The sequence below is a fragment of the Gopherus evgoodei genome, chromosome 1, assembly GCF_007399415.2.
Source record: "Gopherus evgoodei ecotype Sinaloan lineage chromosome 1, rGopEvg1_v1.p, whole genome shotgun sequence".
Classification (NCBI taxonomy): Eukaryota; Metazoa; Chordata; order Testudines; family Testudinidae; genus Gopherus; species Gopherus evgoodei.
Window position 1 is genome coordinate 238,123,584 of NC_044322.1, and position 18,959 is coordinate 238,142,542.

The 18,959-nt window shown below is 44.8% G+C and overlaps 1 protein-coding gene across 1 annotated transcript in view; it reads right to left on the reverse strand.

The window, feature by feature from the left end:
• SAMM50 (SAMM50 sorting and assembly machinery component) overlaps positions 1-18,959 on the reverse strand; it is a 39,571-nt gene that overhangs the window by 13,988 nt on the left and 6,624 nt on the right. Inside the window, exons 3-6 of the mRNA XM_030539969.1 lie at positions 17,297-17,398; positions 15,218-15,305; positions 10,527-10,633; positions 6,910-7,040 (exon numbers count right to left, since the gene is read on the reverse strand). Of these exons, the coding sequence (XP_030395829.1) occupies positions 6,910-7,040; positions 10,527-10,633; positions 15,218-15,305; positions 17,297-17,398 (428 nt within the window). The remainder of the gene's footprint in view (positions 1-6,909; positions 7,041-10,526; positions 10,634-15,217; positions 15,306-17,296; positions 17,399-18,959) is intronic.

Sequence of the window (18,959 nt, forward strand, 5' to 3'; positions counted from 1 at the left end):
TAGTCTGTTCCACGTAAAAAGCCAAGTAGCGCTCCTCACTGGACGCATGGGGCTTGGACCGAGGACTGACAGGAAAATGTCCTGACCCACGTGGTAGGCGGTGAACACCTCTGGTAGGAACGAAGAAGCTGGGCGGAGCTGAGCCTTAGCCTTATGGAATACCACGTATGGGGGCTCGGAGGTCAGGGCTCTAAGATCCGAGACTCGTCTAGCTGACGTGATCACCACCAGGAAAGGCTACCTTCCATGAGGGGTGCAATCAGGAGCATGAAGCTAGCAGCTCAAAGGGGGGACCCATCAACTGGGCCAGCACCAAGTTCAGGTCCCACTCTGGGACTGGGGCCTAACATATGGGAAGAGTATCAGAGGGTAGCCGTGTTAGTCTGGATCTGTAAAAGCAGCAAAGAATCCTGTGGCACCTTATAGACTAACAGACGTTTTGGAGCATGAGCTTTCGTGGGTGAATACCCACTTCCTCAGATGCATGTAATGGAAATATCCAGGGGCAGGTATATATATGTGTGCTAGCAAGCAAGCTAGAGATAACGAGGTCAGTTCAATCAGGGAGGATGAGGCCCTGTTCTAGCAGTTGAGGTGTGAAAACCAAGAGAGGAGAAACTGGTTCTGTAATTGGCAAGCCATTCACAGTCTTTGTTCAATCCTGAGCTGATGGTGTCAAATTTGCAGATGAACTGAAGCTCAGCAGTTTCTCTTTGAAGTCTGGTCCTGAAGTTTTTTTGCTGCAGGATGGCCACCTTAAGGTCTGCTATAGTGTGGCCAGGGAGGTTGAAGTGCTCTCCTACAGGTTTTTGTATATTGCCATTCCTAATGTCTGATTTGTGTCCATTTATCCTTTTCCGTAGAGACTGTCCAGTTTGGCCGATGTACATAGCAGAGGGGCACTGCTGGCATATGATGGCGTATATTACATTGGTGGATGTGCAGGTGAATGAATGTAGATCAGCCACACCATCACCGGTTCATTCACCTGCACATCCACCAATGTAATATACGCCATCATATGCCAGCAGTGCCCCTCTGCTATGTACATCGGCCAAACTGGACAGTCTCTACGGAAAAGGATAAATGGACACAAATCAGACATTAGGAATGGCAATATACAAAAACCTGTAGGAGAGCACTTCAACCTCCCTGGCCACACTATAGCAGACCTTAAGGTGGCCATCCTGCAGCAAAAAAACTTCAGGACCAGACTTCAAAGAGAAACTGCTGAGCTTCAGTTCATCTGCAAATTTGACACCATCAGCTCAGGATTGAACAAAGACTGTGAATGGCTTGCCAATTACAGAACCAGTTTCTCCTCTCTTGGTTTTCACACCTCAACTGCTAGAACAGGGCCTCATCCTCCCTGATTGAACTGACCTCGTTATCTCTAGCTTGCTTGCTAGCACACATATATATACCTGCCCCTGGATATTTCCATTACATGCATCTGAGGAAGTGGGTATTCACCCACGAAAGCTCATGCTCCAAAACGTCTGTTAGTCTATAAGGTGCCATATGGGAAGAGACAATCCAACTCCTTAAAAAACTGGCCAGTTATAGCATGGGAGAATACCATGTGCCCCTGATCTGGTGGATGAAAGGCTGATATGGCCGCCAAGTGCACCTTGACGGACAAGGACACCAGGCCCTGGGCTCTAAGGTGAAGGAGGTAGTATAAAATGAGCTGGATCGGGGCAGCCACGGGGGAAAACACCCCACTCAGCTGCCCACCGTGAAACTGAGACCACTTTGCCAAGTAGGCCAGACACATGGAGGGTTGCCTGCTTTCCAAGAGGACGCGCTGAAGCCCTTCCAAGGATGTCCTTTCCTCCCAGCCTAACCATTGAGCAGCCATACCGTGCTGCCAGGTTGGGGTGGAGGAGGCGGCCCTGGTCCTGGGAGAGCAGGTCTGGGCGAGAAGACAACAGCCACAGCAGGGTGATTGCCAGGCTCGTGAGAGTCCCATACCAATGTTGCCTGGGCCACGCTGGGGCAATCAGAAGGACCCGGGCCCTTCTCAGTCTTGATCTTTTCCAATCAGCGGGATTGGGGGAAGGCATTGAGAAGCTAGCCTGACCAGGATAGGAAGAAGGCATCGGAGATAGCACCCACGCCCATCCCCCCCCCCCCCAGCAGAACTGGGGACACCGGTGGTTCTACCAGCTCGTGAACAGGTGTGGCTGGGGAGTTCCCCACTCTTGGAAATGTCTGAACACCACCTCCTGGTGTAGGACCAAGAGAAGTCTCGGCCCAGGTGATCTGCCTGTGATTTCCAGGCACCCAGTAGGTGGTAGGCCTGTAGGCAAATGTCATGGGCTATATAGAAGTCCCACAGCCTGAGGGCTTCCTGGCAGAGGAGCAGGCCCCACCACGCCGGTTGATGTAAAACATTGAGGCCATGTTGGCCATGAGAACCCTGACCACTCTGCCCTCCAGGTGGGAGTGGAAGGCTGCATACGCCAGCCAGACCGCCCTGAGCATCTTGATGTTTATATGCAGGGCAAGGTCCTGCACAGACCACAGACCTTGGGTCTGAACGTCCCCCACTTGTACTCCCCACCCCAGATCCAATGAGTCGGACACCAGCTCCACCGACGGGGCCTGCCCCCGGTAAGGCCCCGTGGAGCACCATTGTAGGGAGGCGATCACCGGCTCGGGCACAGTGAGGACCTTGTCCATCCTGTATCTGGCCTGGGAGAACACCGAGGCCTACCAGACCTGGAGAGGCCTCATCCTGAGTCTGGCGTGGCGAACCACATATGTGCACGCCGACATGTCACCCAGGAGCTGCAGACATGCTCTGGCTGTCATCACGGGGAACCTTCTGACTGTGTTGACGAGCCCTTTCAGGGTGGAAGGGAGGCCCTGGCTGATGTTGTGTCCCGATAATCCTGGTACAGCACAGAGTTTAACGTGGACTTGGTGTCATTCACCCAGGGTGGCGCACATGGATAGGAGGCGCGCCATGTGATCCCACACCCGCGACAGGGAACTGCCCTTGACCAGGCAGTCATTCAGATAGGCAAAGATCTGGACCCCACAAAGTTTGAGGTAGGCCGCTACCACAGACATGCACTTTTTGAATACCCTGAGAGCAGAGGACAGGTCAAATGGGAGGACCATAAATTGGTAGTGCTCCTGCCCAACCATGAAACGGAGGAAGCACCTGTGCCCCTAGAATATATGAATGTGGAAGTATGCGTCCTGCAGATCGAGGGTGGCGTACCAGTCCCCGGGATCCAGGGAGGGGATGATGGAGGCCAGACAGACCATGCGAAACTTGAGCTTTACCATGTAGTGGTTCAGGCATCACAGGTCCAGGATGGGCCTGAGCCTCCCTTTGGCCTTCAAAGTAAGGAACTTGTGAGAGTAGTACCCCTTACGTTTGAACTCCGCTGGCACCACTTCCACCGCTCCTAAGCCAAGGAGATGCCCCACCTCTGCTTTAGCAGAGCCTCGTAAGAGGGGTCCCCCATGGGGGACAGGGGCAGAGACTGGTTGGGTGGGGTAGAGGTAAACTGGAGGGTGTAGCCCAGCGAGACGGTGATCTCACTCCAGCAGAAAAGCACACAACTGGTTGGAGAATGGAAACTTTACTGCGGGTGGATCCCTGGTGTGAACTGGTAGGTCGCCCCCAGGCATCCCATCAAAACTGACGTTTCCCTGCCTTTTTGCTCTTGGAGAACCCAGGCTGGGGGGCAGACCGGGACTGCCTCTCTGGGCATTTCTTATAGTCTTGTGACTTTTTTATAAGGGGGCTTGCATTTAGAGGGGGTGGCCTGGGTGGGAGCCTGCTGAGGCTTAAACTTGGGCCTGGCTGGAGATGGGACATAGAGGCCAAGTGTCTTAAGCGTAGTGCGAGAATCTTTCAGGCTGTGCAACTTCACATCCGTCTGTTCCGCAAACGGCGCCTTGCCATCAAACGGGAGGCCCTGCAAGGAGTTCTACACCTCACTGGACAGAGAGTAGGAGCCATGACGCCCTTCTCATGGACTCCGCAAAGGCCATGGACCTTGCAGCCGTATCTGCAGCATCTGATGCTGCCTGTAAGGTTGCCCTGGCAGTCTCTGTACCCTCCTCCACCAGAGCTTTGAACTCCTTCTTGTCACGCTCCTGGAGGGAGTCCTCCAATCTGGGTAGAGAACCCCACAAATTGAACTCCTAATGACCCAGGAGAGCCCAATGCTTCGCCACCCTTAACTGGAAACTCAGGGACGAATAAACGTCTTCCTCAAATAAGTCCAGCCTCCTTGAGTCTTTATTTTTCATAGTAGGGGCTGGTTGGCCCTGCCTCTCCCTGTAGCTCACCAGCTCAACCACCAGGGAGTTGGGGGCAGGGTGGGCGTACACATATTCATGCCCCTTGGTGGGCACAAAGTACTTCCATTCTGCCTTCTTAGAGATGGGGGGCAAGGAAGCCGGAGTTTGCCATAAGGCATTTGACATTTTTTCTACCCCTTCATGGAGTGGGAGGGCCATCCTGCCTGGCATTGAGACCGATAGGACGTTAAGAGGGAGTCTGAGGGTTCCTCCACCTCCTTGGCCTGAAGGTTGAGGCTCGATGCCACCCTTTTCAACAGTTTCTGTTGACTTTAGAGTCCTCCTGCTGAACGGAAGAAGAAGAGGCTGTAATCGCCTCATCAGGGGAGGATGAGGATGCGGGTGCGGTACTGTGCATACCCACTGGTACCAGAGGTCCCACCACTTGGTCGCTCTTTGGGCACAGAGACAAAGATGCATGCCCCACTGACTCCTTTCTGGGAAGCTGGGAAAAGGAGGCTGACGGTCGTTCCAAGGCTCTGGCCACTCAGCGAGACCCCACCAGGGGCTGCGTCAGGGGCCATGGGGCCCATTGGTACCACGATGCCGGCCAAGGAGCCCGGTGCCACTGCACTTGCTGCGGCACCAGTGAAGCAGGCTGTTCACCCTGACTAGCCTGTCCCATCGACTGACGGCTACGAAGGGAGGCCAGGCTGGCATACAACTTGCTGCTGTCCCTGGGCAGTGCTGTCAGGAACAGTGCCGACCACAAGACAGTGATCCTGACGTGGAGGAGTGGTACCACCAGTAGCAGCTGCTCCGCGATTGGCTCCGGCGGACGAGGTGACAGCGATCAACATCCAGGACTGTAGGAGCAGTGCCGCAGCTGAGTCCTGGAGCAAGATGATAAATGGGAATGGCATCAACGCTCATATCGCGATGGGCTAGGATAGCCTCTCAGGGATGAGGACCTCCAGTGCCGTCTGTCTCAGTCTCGATGGGGCCCGCTCCTTTCGCGAGGTCTATGGTCCCTCAAGATGGAGCGGTGCCTGGAGCCCGTCACTCGGAACCCAGCCAGACAATCTCGTAGGGGTCGATGGGGACTGGCGTGGACTACACATGGGATGGTAGCTAAGCATTCCCTCGACCACGAACAGTACCAACCAAGCGGTGACTGCGGAGATCCAAGCAGCGGCTTGCCTCTGGACCGGGGCGCCAATGGTGGCAGTGCCCCTGGTCCTGGTAGAGACGTAACGTCACGGGCTGCTTGAAGGGCCTCTGGCGTGGAGGGCACCTGGCCATCTGGGGAAACTTGCACCGAAGGGCTGGGCTACTCCATGCAACCTGAGTTGGAGGCCTAGAGGCCGACGGGGACCAAGAACTGCCCAAGGTGGGTCTAGTCTCTCCCCAGGTGCCTCGGTAGAGAAGACCTCTTCTTAGCCTTCTTGGCGTGCCCCGCAGATGGGGAGTGGTGCCGACTGGTGGAAGGCACCGAAGGCTGGTCACACACTGACACTGCAGTACCTAGTGCCAACTCAGAGTAGCACACCAGAGTCGGGGTCAATGCTGACTCCATCAGAATGTCCCTTTCTTTCTTGGTCCGAGGCTTGAAAGATCTACAAATCTTGCAGCCATCGCTGAGATGGGTTTCCCCTACACAGTATAAACAGTCTGCATGCGGATCACTCACTGGCATCGGCCACCTGCAAGTGTCGCACAACTTAAAGCCCAGGGCAGGGGGCATGCCCCGACCCGAGCACACTAATTAAACTTAAACTAACACTAATCCAAACTACTTCAACTACAGGTAGTACTGCTATGAACGAACAAGAGTTCAAAAGGAAAGCTGCAGACAAGCTGGAGCAGAGCAGTTCTGATGCACCTTCACTGGCAGCAAGAAGGAACTGAGGGTGGGGGAGCGCACAACACCCCTTATACTGGGCCTTCGAGACATCACTCCAGGGGTTGCTAGGGGCGCTCCCCTACGGGTACTGCTAGGGGAAAAACTTCCAGAATCGGTGCTCATGGCGAGCACACACGCCTATTGTGGAATACATGAGCAATCACTCAAAGGAGGAGGTCAATTTTCACTGCTCAATGTATCAGAGTAAAGTAAGATTGTGAATTGCATTCTATTAGTTTTCCATGCATGACAGTGAAATATTTACCCCTTGGAGATTTTACTTATGAAATCACATTTTGGATATATGTATTGGCAAACATTACAAAACTGTAATTTTCCCACCATTGTATTTAAGTTAATTTGCCATGTCTCTCACAGCTAATCACATCACAAGCATGGGAAGCAAAAGATTAAGATGTGAAGCTGGTAATTAAGCATTAGCCATAAAGAACTCTGCTTCAGATCCCAAATGGACTTCACAGTGCTTGTATTAAGAAAAATGTCTTTACACACGGAAATTAAGACAATGGGCCCAATTCACCTTGGCATAAGCAAACACTACTTCACTAACTTCAAACAACTCATTTCACTTTCACAGAGTGAACTTGGGCCACTGAAAAATAAAATGTGGGCACTCATTATGTCATTTTTGTTATTTTTCAGAGAATAACCTCACTTTAAAATATTTCTGTCATTATGAAGAAATATTAGCGTATACAAAAATTGTGTCTGTTTCCTACTTTCTTTCAAAGTTTCCAGGCTGTGGTTTGAAGAATGATAGGCCATATGAAGTTTCCTTTGTTCCATAGGAAAACTGGAAGGTCACCTTCTCTGCACGTCCAAAGAGATTAGGGAGTTTGAGCCCAAGAACCTAGGAGAAATGGGGAAAAAACACCAATTTGCTACTATTGATTTTGCTAGAATAATTAAAAAGATACTGGCAAACAATTATATGTTGTAGAAAAATGTATTTATGGTACTCATAAATGTCCAGGATTAGATATGGAAGCATTTTAAAAAGCTAATTTATTCATCACTATTTATGCTCTTCATCTTTTTTTCTGTATTTCTCACAGCACTGACAATGAAAATTACCTCCCTCCATTTTACTTTTGTTTATAGCCAGTATCACTCTCTGATTCTTTGTACTGTAATATATGCTTTTCATTTTTTACTATTAAAAAATATTTGTTTTTATTGGAATTTTGAACCATCACTATATTATTTGCTTTTATAACATGTAAATTGCATGTCTAATTTAAGCTGATAATGTCCTTTGTTCTGTTTAAAAAGTCCATAAAGTTTACAGCCTACACAAACTGGCAATGTAGCAACATGAAAGATTTAGGTATTTCTCACAATAAAATCATTTTAAAAGTTAAATTTTCATCACTAAAGCATTACACTAATGCCCTCCTCTGTCACAAAGTTAAAGTACAATATTTTAATACATTTCAAGTACTACAATTAACTTCACCTGCCTCCTTGTATGCTAGCTGCATCCTTTCCATGATAGCGCCACTCCTTTGACTGGGAAAATGAAATAGGTCTTTTTCAGCCAGAGCTATCATCACTTATGTTTCACTGATATGGCTACACTTGAAATTTCAAAGCGCTGCCACAGCAGCGTTGCGGGAGTGCTGCCGCGGCAGCACTTTGAAGTGTGAGTGTGGTCGGAGCGCCAGCGCTGGGAGACACTCTCCCAGCGCTGCACATAAACCACATCCCTTATGAGTATAGCTTGCAGCGCTGGGAGCCGTGCTCCCAACGCTGCGGCACTGATTACACAGAGGCTTTACAGCGCTGTATCTTGCAGTGCTCAGGGGCGTGTTCTTTCACACTCCTCAGCGCGAAAGTTGCAGCGCTGTAAAGTGCCAGTGTAGCCAAGCCCTGAGGTGTGCTTAGGAGGGTTCCTCCCCTACCCTTTTTCTTTCTCTCTCTCTTTTTTTTTTTTTTTTGGAGTACAAAGCTGCTGAAAGGCACGATCTAGAGATCCACAGATCCAGTGTACCAGATCCAGCTTGCCTTGGTCTCACAGCTGTTGGGAAAGTGTTAAGATGAGAGCCACCACACTTTAGGGTTGCCAGGTATCCAGTTTTCGACCTGAACGCGTAGTCAAAAAGGGATTCTGGCGGCTCAGCAGTGCAGCAGGGCTAAGGCAGGCTCTCTGCCTTCCTAGCTCCACGCCGCTCCAGGAAGCAGCCGGCATATCTGGCTCCTAGGCGCAGAAGCAGCCATAGAGGCTCTGCACATTGCCCCTGCCCCTAGCACCGACTCCGTAGCTCCCACTGGCCAGGAGCTACAGCCAATGGAAGCTGCACGGGTGGTGCCTGCTGGCACGCACAGAACCCCCGACCCCTTTGACTGGGAGTCGGACATGACGGCTGCTTCTGGGAGCTGCACGGAGCCAGGGAGCTTGCCTTAGCCCAGCTGCACTACTTCCCAGGAGTCGCCTGAGGTAAGCATCGCCCAGCCAGAACCCGCACCCCAAACATCCTCCCACACTCCAACCCCAGGTCAAAACCCTCCTCCCAGAGCCCACACCCCAACCTCCTGTCCCAGCCCTGAGCTCCCTTCTGAACCCTCATCCCTAGCCCCACCCCAGGGCCCACACCTCCAGCTGGAGCCCTTTCCCCCCTCCCCAGAGTGAGTGACGGAGGGGGAGAATGGAGTGAGCAGGGGACAGGGATGTTCGGTTTTGTGAGATTAGAAAGTTGGCAATCCTATCAGACTTGCAGTTTATTTTTGTGATTAAGACGACTACCTAGAGGATTTTCCAAGTAACTATAAAATACTAATATAAAAGGCTACTGGGACAAATTTCTAGTTCTATATATTTCAAACACATTTAAGAGGAAAGAATCAAACCTGAAATCTAATTAATTCTTAAGAAGACTTAAGAGTGATTTTAGTCCCATAGCCAATTTGTGTGTTTACAAGTAGAGCCCTGCGTGGAAAAAAATTTATATCCACGGATGCAGATATAAATTGGTATCTGCGAAACTGCAGGGCTCTCCCGGGAACTGCAGCAGTGAAAGGAGCAGAACATGGGGCCTTCGCTGCCAAGAGAAAGCACCCTGGGCCAGCAGCTCCTCTGGCGCAGCTGTACCACCCCAGCCCCGCCCAATGTGACAGGCACCAGGTTCACTGGCAGCTGGTCGCACTCATGTGTTCAAGCAGCACACACATCCCCAGACAGGAGATGCAGACAGCTGCATGGAAGGGACTGGGACATGACTGGTGGTGGTACAGTTGTGTCAGAAGAGCTGTTGGCACAACACGCTGGCTCCTGGGAGTGGCAGCCCCATGTTCTGTTCCTTTCACTGCTGCAGTACCGATTTATATCCGCGGATATCAATTTGTATCCGCACAAGACTCGGTTTACATGTCACATTTTCCTACTATTTAATATGTTCCTCTTCTCCACTGCTTTGTGTGAAATGCAAACAAATAGAAGGGAAGCTGACTATAAGAGGGAAAATGGAATTTTGTCAAATGCACTAGAACTGAAACAGATTTTTTCCCGTCGTTTCCTTCAGTTATAACTGTGTGACTTATAACACCAGTAGGTAAATCATTTTCAGACAAGATTATAATTTAAGTTGATATATATCTTTAATCATACTTAACTAAAAAAGGTGAATGTAATGCAAATATGTTCTATAATATTTGATGCCCTGAAAAGTCCTATAGATTTCAGCCCAGAACAGTCAGGATTGGTTTTCAAAATTATAAGAATGAAATAAATGTCATTTGGTGGCCAAATACCTCATATTACTTCAAAACAAGCCTAGTATGAACTGATCTGCCAGAGAACAAGTTACTCATATGCTTTTCAACATTAAGCACATAAGACATCTCAAATAACATTCAAGACATTTGTGAATTTTATATTTACATTATATATTTGTGACATCTGTAAATTATAAAAAACAAATTATTGGGCTAGGAACACTGTGTATTAGGCCCAAGTTCAAAACACAGCACCTTAAGCACATGTTTAAGTGTTTTCCTGAATTAGGGCCTTAGCATCCTAGCTGGACTTCTGAAAATCTAGCTACAGGCATAAATTACAAGTGGAAGTGAGTTATGATCTCAGCCTGGTACCCATTTGGGCACAACAAAAATATGATCATTAGAGAAAAACCTATCAGATGTGCCAAATACAATCGCAGAATGAAAACAATGGGGATATCTGTCAGTCAGGATGAAGGTCTTTTGACAAAGCTATATTGTGGAAGGAAGTTTGTGAAGATCAGGTCTTCAACTGAGCATGAAATTCATTCTCAAATTAAAAAAAATTAAATAAGTTACGCCATAACAAATGAAATTTACAACATTTAAAAACCAGCCATACCATACTGCCTTCATTATTGCCAACCATAGTGTTATAGCTTCCAGTTAGTCTTCTCAGTTCTGTTACTTCAAATGTTACATCTAAACCATTTGGAAGGGCATCATCTCCTAAATAAACATACACTTATTAGTGAACACTGTACATTCAATACATTTCTTAAAAGTAATCAGTTCAATATTGCTTTATATCTGTATACAAGGCAACTTAACTTTTGTAAAACATTCTTTTATAAATCAAAAATTGGTTGGCTCAAATCTTCATGAATGGCTAAATTATACAGAAAAATAATCTCACAAAATTAGACGTCCTAATTAGAATCTGAGTATTTGCATATAGGAGTTTGATTATGTCATACATTTGGCTTCTTCAGCATCAGTCCTTTAGTTATGAACTAGTTTAACATATGTCTGGTAACCTACCCTATGAAAATATGGATTTACACATTTTATTTTAGAAGGAGGTAGCTCTATCAAAAGTCACTGGAAACAGTGTTCCCAATCTCCATGGGGAAAGTACCATGCAATGGAGGCATTTTTTTTCCTCTCAAAAAATAAAAATAATAATTTCTGGCCTAGTTATCTTTTAACTCAACTGCTCTAAAATATGATTGTAGAGGGCATCTGCCTTTATTCTAAGCAATTAGGCAGTACGCTTTTATGGAACAATCTGTCAAGTTACACTGACCTTTCATTTTCAGTAACAGAATATTTCCCAAATTAAAACAGTCTCACGACAACAGTAGGCCATTTCAACAGAAGCACTGTTGTGATAAGAGGAGGAAATTCAGAGTCTTCCTACCAACACATATTGCAGCGAAAGCATGGAATGTACAACTGCATTAAAATTATCAGATAATTCATTATTTTTATTTCTATCAGATCACTAAATGTACACTAAAAAAAAAAAAGACATAACTGAGATTGTTCATACTTCTGAGAGATGCTAATACTGACCGACAGCACCAGGAAATGAATTCCTCTATTTAGTCACAGAACAGGTATAGAACACAAGTTTCTCCACTCTGCCTTGACTGTGTCTCAGTCCTGACCTGTAGAGGATACCACTAAGAGTGAAAGGGTGGTTCATTCTGTATGCCTATCCAATCTTTAGCCCCTCTGTTGAAACTACAAGATTTGTTTTGATTTAAAGTAGTGTGAACTAGTAGTTAGAGCCAAGGATGAGTGTCAGGAGGCCAGACTATCACAAAGACTTGCTGTGGAAATTCAGGCAAACTACTTCATTTCTATGTGCCCCAGTTTTCTTCTCAGTTAAGTAAAATATCAACCTTTGTAAAGCATTCTGAGATCCTGGGATGAGAACTGGTAAGCATGTATATGACGGGGCACATGCCCCACACTGACAAATAATGGATTAATAGGCAATCTGAGACCCCAATGAGCTCATTCTGGGGGACCTGGGGGGGGGCACAACTAATTAAGGATTAGACCCAATTAGGGAGAAGCAAGCTGAGCAGCACCTATAAAGGAAGGTTTGCAGAGCCAACAGAAGACGACTGAGACAGCAGAGCTGCAGTAGAGAACTGATACCCCAGGACTGACCCTGAAGGGAGAGGGCAGCAGGGGTGACGGGGTTCCAGGCACCTGCCAGACAAGCTAAGTGATACCCTGAGAAAATGCCTTAGCTACAGACTTGTGAAAGCTACACAGTCAAATGAAAGTCCAAGGAGAGAGGACTGTAGGGTGCCGCCCCATAGCAAACACCTGCATGCAGGCAAAGGTAGGAAACAGCTCAGGAAATCAGAGATGAATCATAAGAAACAGACCTCGCTTCTTATTACAAGGGTCCTGGGCTGGAACCAGAGAAGGTGAGCCTGGCATCTCCTATTACAACTTTGCAAGAGGGATGGTGTAAGTCTCTGGAAAGGGACAAGGACTACAGGCCTCTATGTGACCATTAGGATTTTGGGTTTTCATTTGGACTTATTTTCTTTTGGTTACCCTGGAAAGGGACTGTACTGAAAGGTGATCTGGCCGGAGAGCTTGGACATGATGCTGACTGCAAGATAATTAAAATGGTGATCAACTGTGGCTGCTAGAAGCGAGGGACCCTTTCAACATTCCAAACTAATTTCAGGGGTTGCTACAGATTGAGGGCAACCATTTACAATGTGAAAAAAAACTATTACATGGACACTTGTCCATTGACACCATCACAACCATACCATTTCACTTATACCACCCAGCTATCTAACTGTATAAGTCTAGTTATTAGAGCAATAACTAATAGCTCATTGGAGGGTTATAATCCTAACCTTTCACCTCCAGGCCTACACCTTTCATCCTACAATCTATCTAGTTTGGCCAGAAGTTAATTTAGTGACAATACTACTACTTATATTGCATTTTCAAACTATATAGAAATATTCAGTATTCTTAAAACAACTTTATTTTACCTTTATTTTTTTCATATGGGATGAGAACACCCTGTATTAAACACAAACCCTTCAACTAAAGGTTGAAAACTGAAGTCTGGCTTTAAAGGATTATACAAAGACACAATTGTGTCATTGGATTTATCCTATTTGCTGTTAGTGTTGGGTGGGCAAATAGCTGTAGCTTCCCTGAAGTTTCAGGAATATAACAATTTTGAAGGGGTAACAGAGGGAAGTTTCAAAGTTAACATCCTCTTTGTGATTGACAGTAGTAGTTCACACCTCTCTAGGATGAATACTGTCCCTGATTCTACAACTATGGCCCTACCAAATTCCTGGTCCATTTTGGTCAATTTCATGGTCATAGGATTAAAAAAATCATAAAATTTCATGATTTCAGATTTTAAATCTCAAATTTCAGTGTTGTAACTGTAGGGGTCCTGATCAAAAAGGAGTGTGTGTGTGTTGGGGTGGGGGGAGGAAAGGGGGTATCTCAAGATTGTTGTAGGGGGTATTGCGATATTGCTAACCTTACTTCTGCACTGCTGCTGCTGGCAGTGCTGCTGTCAGAGCTGGGCAGCCAGAGAGCGGCACCTGCTGGCTGGGAGACCAGATTTCATGGTCCATGGCACGTTTTTCATGGCCATGAATTTGGTAGGGCCCTATCTATAACCATGTATTTGCAAAACTCTTGTTGCAGAACCAGTGTGTATCTCATGCAGGTAGGCTACGTACACCCCACCTGTGCACTAAGGCTCTCAGCTCCATGTGAGCTCCCAGCATGCTTCTGTGTAACAGATTTGGAAATGTGGATCCAGATAGAAATGGGTTCATTTAGCACATTACACGTGTGTGGCAGTGCAAGCTACTGCTTAAGTGTAACTTGGGAACAAATGTAGGAGAGAGAGAGTCCTACCTATCATAGAAGTGAGGATTTTGACCTTCGGCAGTTCACATTTTTCTCATGTCAAGCTGTCTGCAATCTGAGGCAGGCACCTCTGCGTCTGTCAGATTTGGTAAGTTGTTTTAGTTTACCCTAAGGCTTGGAAACTTTAAAAATAAGCGTAACTACAACATCGGATGGTAAGTGGGAGCTCACCCATGGAAAGCTCTCTCCTCTCCACTGGCAAGTGTTTTTGTCAAAGTGTTTCATAGTTTGAAACAGGATAAAACAATAGTGTCCTTGAAATTAGAAATGTCATTAGCATACAGACTTTCAAGGAGCTAGATGGTGTATACAGATATAAAAAAGGCTAAATTAGGGCTTTATGATACCATATCAGAACTATGAATGAAAGTTAGCTCTGAAAGAGGAAACTAAAACACTTATTTCAAAGAGATGAACTTGTATGTATAGTTCTGTAGATCAGATACAAGCTATAAAACAGAAGATGTTGACATATGGTAATTTAAATAATTTTTCATGGTCATTTTAATACATTTGATCAATTAAAAATAAAAGTTGATACTAAAAAGTGAAATAATACAACTCTTTACTGGACATTTTGAAGTGATGTTAAGGAGAATAACTGAAAACAATGCAAAACTGATACTGTATCAGACAAGTCAGACCGATCATGTATATTTACACCCCCCCCACACACACATTATGGTAAAAGAACGTTAAGGTTGCAAAATGAAGCACTCGACAGTTGAGAAATTTCTGTGCAATCTTAATTCAGTCCCCCTTCTGCATATGAATTATGACACAGACTTTAATTACATGATCACGTACTATTTTTTTTCCAGAGAACCCCTGCCTTATTCAATGAAAAAGTAGTTGCTCATTATTTCTTATTAGCACGCTCGTTCAATATGTGGACACAAACACACCATCCAAAACCTGCACTAAATACAAAATTATTAATTTTCTCATAGGCATTTCTATGGTGGTCTCACTATAATATCAGAATACTTCAAGCATGAATAGATTCATCTTCACAATCTGCCCATGACACTAAGTGGTATTAATATCTTCATTTTACACCTGGAGAACTGAGGTACAGAGATAAAGGACAAAATTGTCAAGTGTTCACTAATTTTGGATGCCCTATTTGAGAAATCTAGGGCCTGATTTTTCAGAGTACAGCTCTTTCTATGTTCAAATCACTATTCCACTCATTTCAGTTGCAGTTGTGAATGCTGAACACTTCGGCAAATCTGTCCCCAGGTGTTTCACAATAGGCAGTTAGAAAATGAGGAACACATAAGTAATGAACGTGTGTGAAGATTCTGGTTTAAGTGACTTGCCTGGCATCATACAGGAACCCAAGAAGAAGGAATAGAATCCAATTCTTACCTTGACATGTATCAATCAGAACTTCCACCTGTCTAAAAATTCCTAGGCGGAGCAACTTTTCACGAGCTTCATGTGATTTTCTCATTACCTATAGAATGAGAGAAGGAATTTGGATTGGACTTTACCAAGGAATCATTGGTACAATTGCTAAATAGCCCAAGGAGATTCATACATCATTGATAGATTCTGAAGGGCTTCTATACACATTAGAACATAAATCGATTCAGGATCTACTTCAAAACCCAGATGCAAGAAGCATCCACCTCAATTTCCTGGTCTGCGTATCAGTTTTCTTTAAAACATTTTTTAAAAAGGAAAAAACCCTTCTGAACCATATCAGAGTTGACAAGCTAAGATCTTAATGTCTCATTTGGATTCCTTATGTTTATCAGTTGACTATACATTAACAAATTCAAAAGTGTAGATAAAAATTTTTCATGTGTTAATTATTGAATTGAGTACTTGGAGAAGGGACTAGATATAAAGAAACAAGGACTTATCTACAAAAGGAAACTGATCAGCAGAACCATTATATACAATGTTGCAGCAGTGTTGGTCCCAGAATATTAGACACACCAGGTGGGTGATGTAATATCTTTTATTGGATTAATTCTTTTAGTGACTGAGACAAGCTTTTGAGCTTACAGGACCCGAAGAAGAGCCCTGTGTAAACCTGAAAGTTTGCTTCTTTCACCAATAGAAGCTGGTGCAAAAACAGAAATTACCTCAGCAGAACTCTAGCAATATAAAGGTGGGCAGCAACAATGAAAGCTTCCCCACATTGTCCTGCCAATCTTATTCTAGAACAGTGGGTCTCAAACATTTTTTACTGGTGACCCCTTTCACATTGCAAGCCTCTGAGTGTGACCCCCCTCCCCCCAATAAGTTAAACATACTGTTTAATATATTTAACACCATTATAAATGCTGGAGGCAAGCGGAGTTTGGGGTGGAGGTTGACAGCTTGCGACCCCCCCATGTAATGACCTCGTGACCCCGAGGGGTACCGACCCCCAGTTTGAGAACCCCTGTTCTAGAAAGACATCTACTCAAGAGTGAGAGAATATCCATACTGATTCAGACTTCAATCCCAGCTGACAATGCCACCCAAGTGCTAACTCTGATAGCTGATGTCTTTTCTTTTTAAAGAACTGAATACAACTACACAACGTAAGTACGTAATAAAGTGTGATTCCACTCTGAAAAGTGAGTGAAAAAAATCAAGGGGTTCTGTGTATGGCAGGGGTGGGCGAACTATTGCCCACGGGCCAAATCCAGTCCGCCAGCTGTTTTAAGCCCGCCCTCGAGGTTCCGCTGAAGAGCAGACTCTGGGGTTTGCCCCGCTCCAGCTGGGGAGCAGGATTGGGGGCCACCCCACGTGGCTCCTGGAAACAGTGGCATGACTCCTTCCGGCCCCTCCAGTGAAGGGACATGGGTGCTGTTTCTGGGAGCCGCTTGAGGTAAGTGCCACCCAGAGTCTGCACCCCTGAGCCTCTCCCGACATGCCAACCCCGTGCCCTGATTCCCCTCCCGCCCTCCAAACTCCTCAGTCCCAGCCCAGAGCACCCTCCTATACCCCAAACTCCTCATCCCCAGCGCCCACCCCCAGCTGGAGCCCTCCCCCTGCACCTCACTCCGCTGCTCCAGCTCGGAGCCCCCTCCTGCACCCTGAACTCCTCCCAAATTTTGTGAGCATTCATGGCCCGCCCTACAGTTTCTATTCCCAGATGTGGCCCTTGGGCCAAAAAGTTTGCCCACCTCTGGTGTATGGTATTATCTCCGTTTATAGGAAAACAAAATAATTTTTCAAACAGTTCTGCACAGTTAACCTGATCTGAAAGTCAAACTGGGTTTTTCTTTCTTGGGAATCATCAGTGGTAGCAAAGACATTGCAGACTAGTAGCACAAGTGACAAGAGGCTGGGCTGATGGGAAACCCCTAACTTTATCGCCTAATTTTTCTTTTAAAAACCACATTTGGCTTGTAAGTTTACTCATCTAATTAGTACCTGTAAGTGCTTGGTAAATTTTTCAAGTCTGGAGTCTTTTGCAGAGCATATGCCACTCACTACAATACTTACATCTATGAGATTTTTAGCCTTGAAAAGGTCACCAATTTCATACATGATAATGTCATCTTTAGTCCTTCCAAGTCCATCAAAGTGTATATGCTGGACCACCACCTAAACATAAGATGACTATTAACAACACAAAATTAAAACCACTTAGACACAAATAATACTGTAGTCTGACTGAAGGTACAAGAATATAGGATTCACTTGTGAATTAGTATTAATTTATAATATCAGGGAGCAATACGATCATCAATCCTGGATTGTAGTTAATTATTTCCATTAATAAGAATTATGTTGAAAAACAGGTTTCCTAACTTCAAATCAAGATCTAACTGCAGGAAAAGACTATGTTAAGAGTCCATAGCTACTAAGATTTTAGTCACAGATCTTTATGAACAAGTCAGTCAGTGGCTAAAGCCATATGATCTAGAACACAAGACCTAAACATATAATTGTCTGTGTACTTCCTTCACCATTTATACTTAATAGCAAAGAATTTAAAAATACAGTCAAAAATAAGTCTCAAATACTTGAGTAAATGTTAAACATTCCATCACCATCTGAATATTATAAACTAAGACACATAGCAAGGTCTACAATACTACAAGATACCAAATTTTTTTTTTTAAACTCAAATTCTTTTTCTGTCTATATAGCAGAGTACTGTAGCTAGTTTATCTAACGCACTCTATTGATTGGAGAAAATGAGGCAGATTTAATCTTTTCAGTACACATAACTTTGGGCCTTATTACTCACTGCCAAAAAACCCCCACCTCCCAAATGATTAGATGCTCCTTTTTCTAATAAAATAGAAGATAGTTGCAACCTACCATCACTGGCAACTTGACAATAATAAATTGGTGTGCACATGTAATGGAATTTAAAAAAATTATTACGGAAAGAGACTTCATTATCAAGCTTCCAGTGGGAGTGACTATGAACAAAGTCAAGGAAAGGAAACAGCTTTAAAAATGAGGGCATTATGAGATGTCTCTTCTTTGCTGTGTTGTTAAACATATTAAACGTATTTAACAACATCTTGTAGGAAAAACAGGGTTGATAAAGTGTTTTTTAAATTGGATTTTATTCAAATTGAACAGTTTTTTTTTAAATAAACCTATTTAAAATTAAGTATGAAACTGACAAGCTATGTTAAGGCTAGGCTTGGCAGAATTCAATTTTTTTTTTTAAATAATTTCAGTGGATAATATCTTATTTTTAAGTTTTTTAAATATTTTTGTCAATTTAAATGTTTACAGTTGCAGGAAATTATAGAGGGCAAGACAATTATTTAATGACAGTAGATGCTGAAATTCTAGAAAGTTAAAGTTTTATAACTGTTCAAACACAAATTGTCAACATCACATTTATATATACAAAGTAAATACCCTTAAATCAAACTCTATTATGTTCCCAAGCAGCATTTTTCTTACTATGCCCATCCGCACATTTATCATCATTGATGAAAATATTTCTTGTTGGTTTGTGTGTGTATGGTGAAACCAATGTTCAGTAACATTTACCAATAAAAATCTAACACCTCCAAACCTCATTAACGCCTTAAATTAAACAGTAGATTTGCTTGCCAAGTTTTAAAGAAAGTCAGACACTGAACTGCTGGATGCCACTGGCTGAGCACCTGGAACCAGAGTTCACTGATGTGCTGAA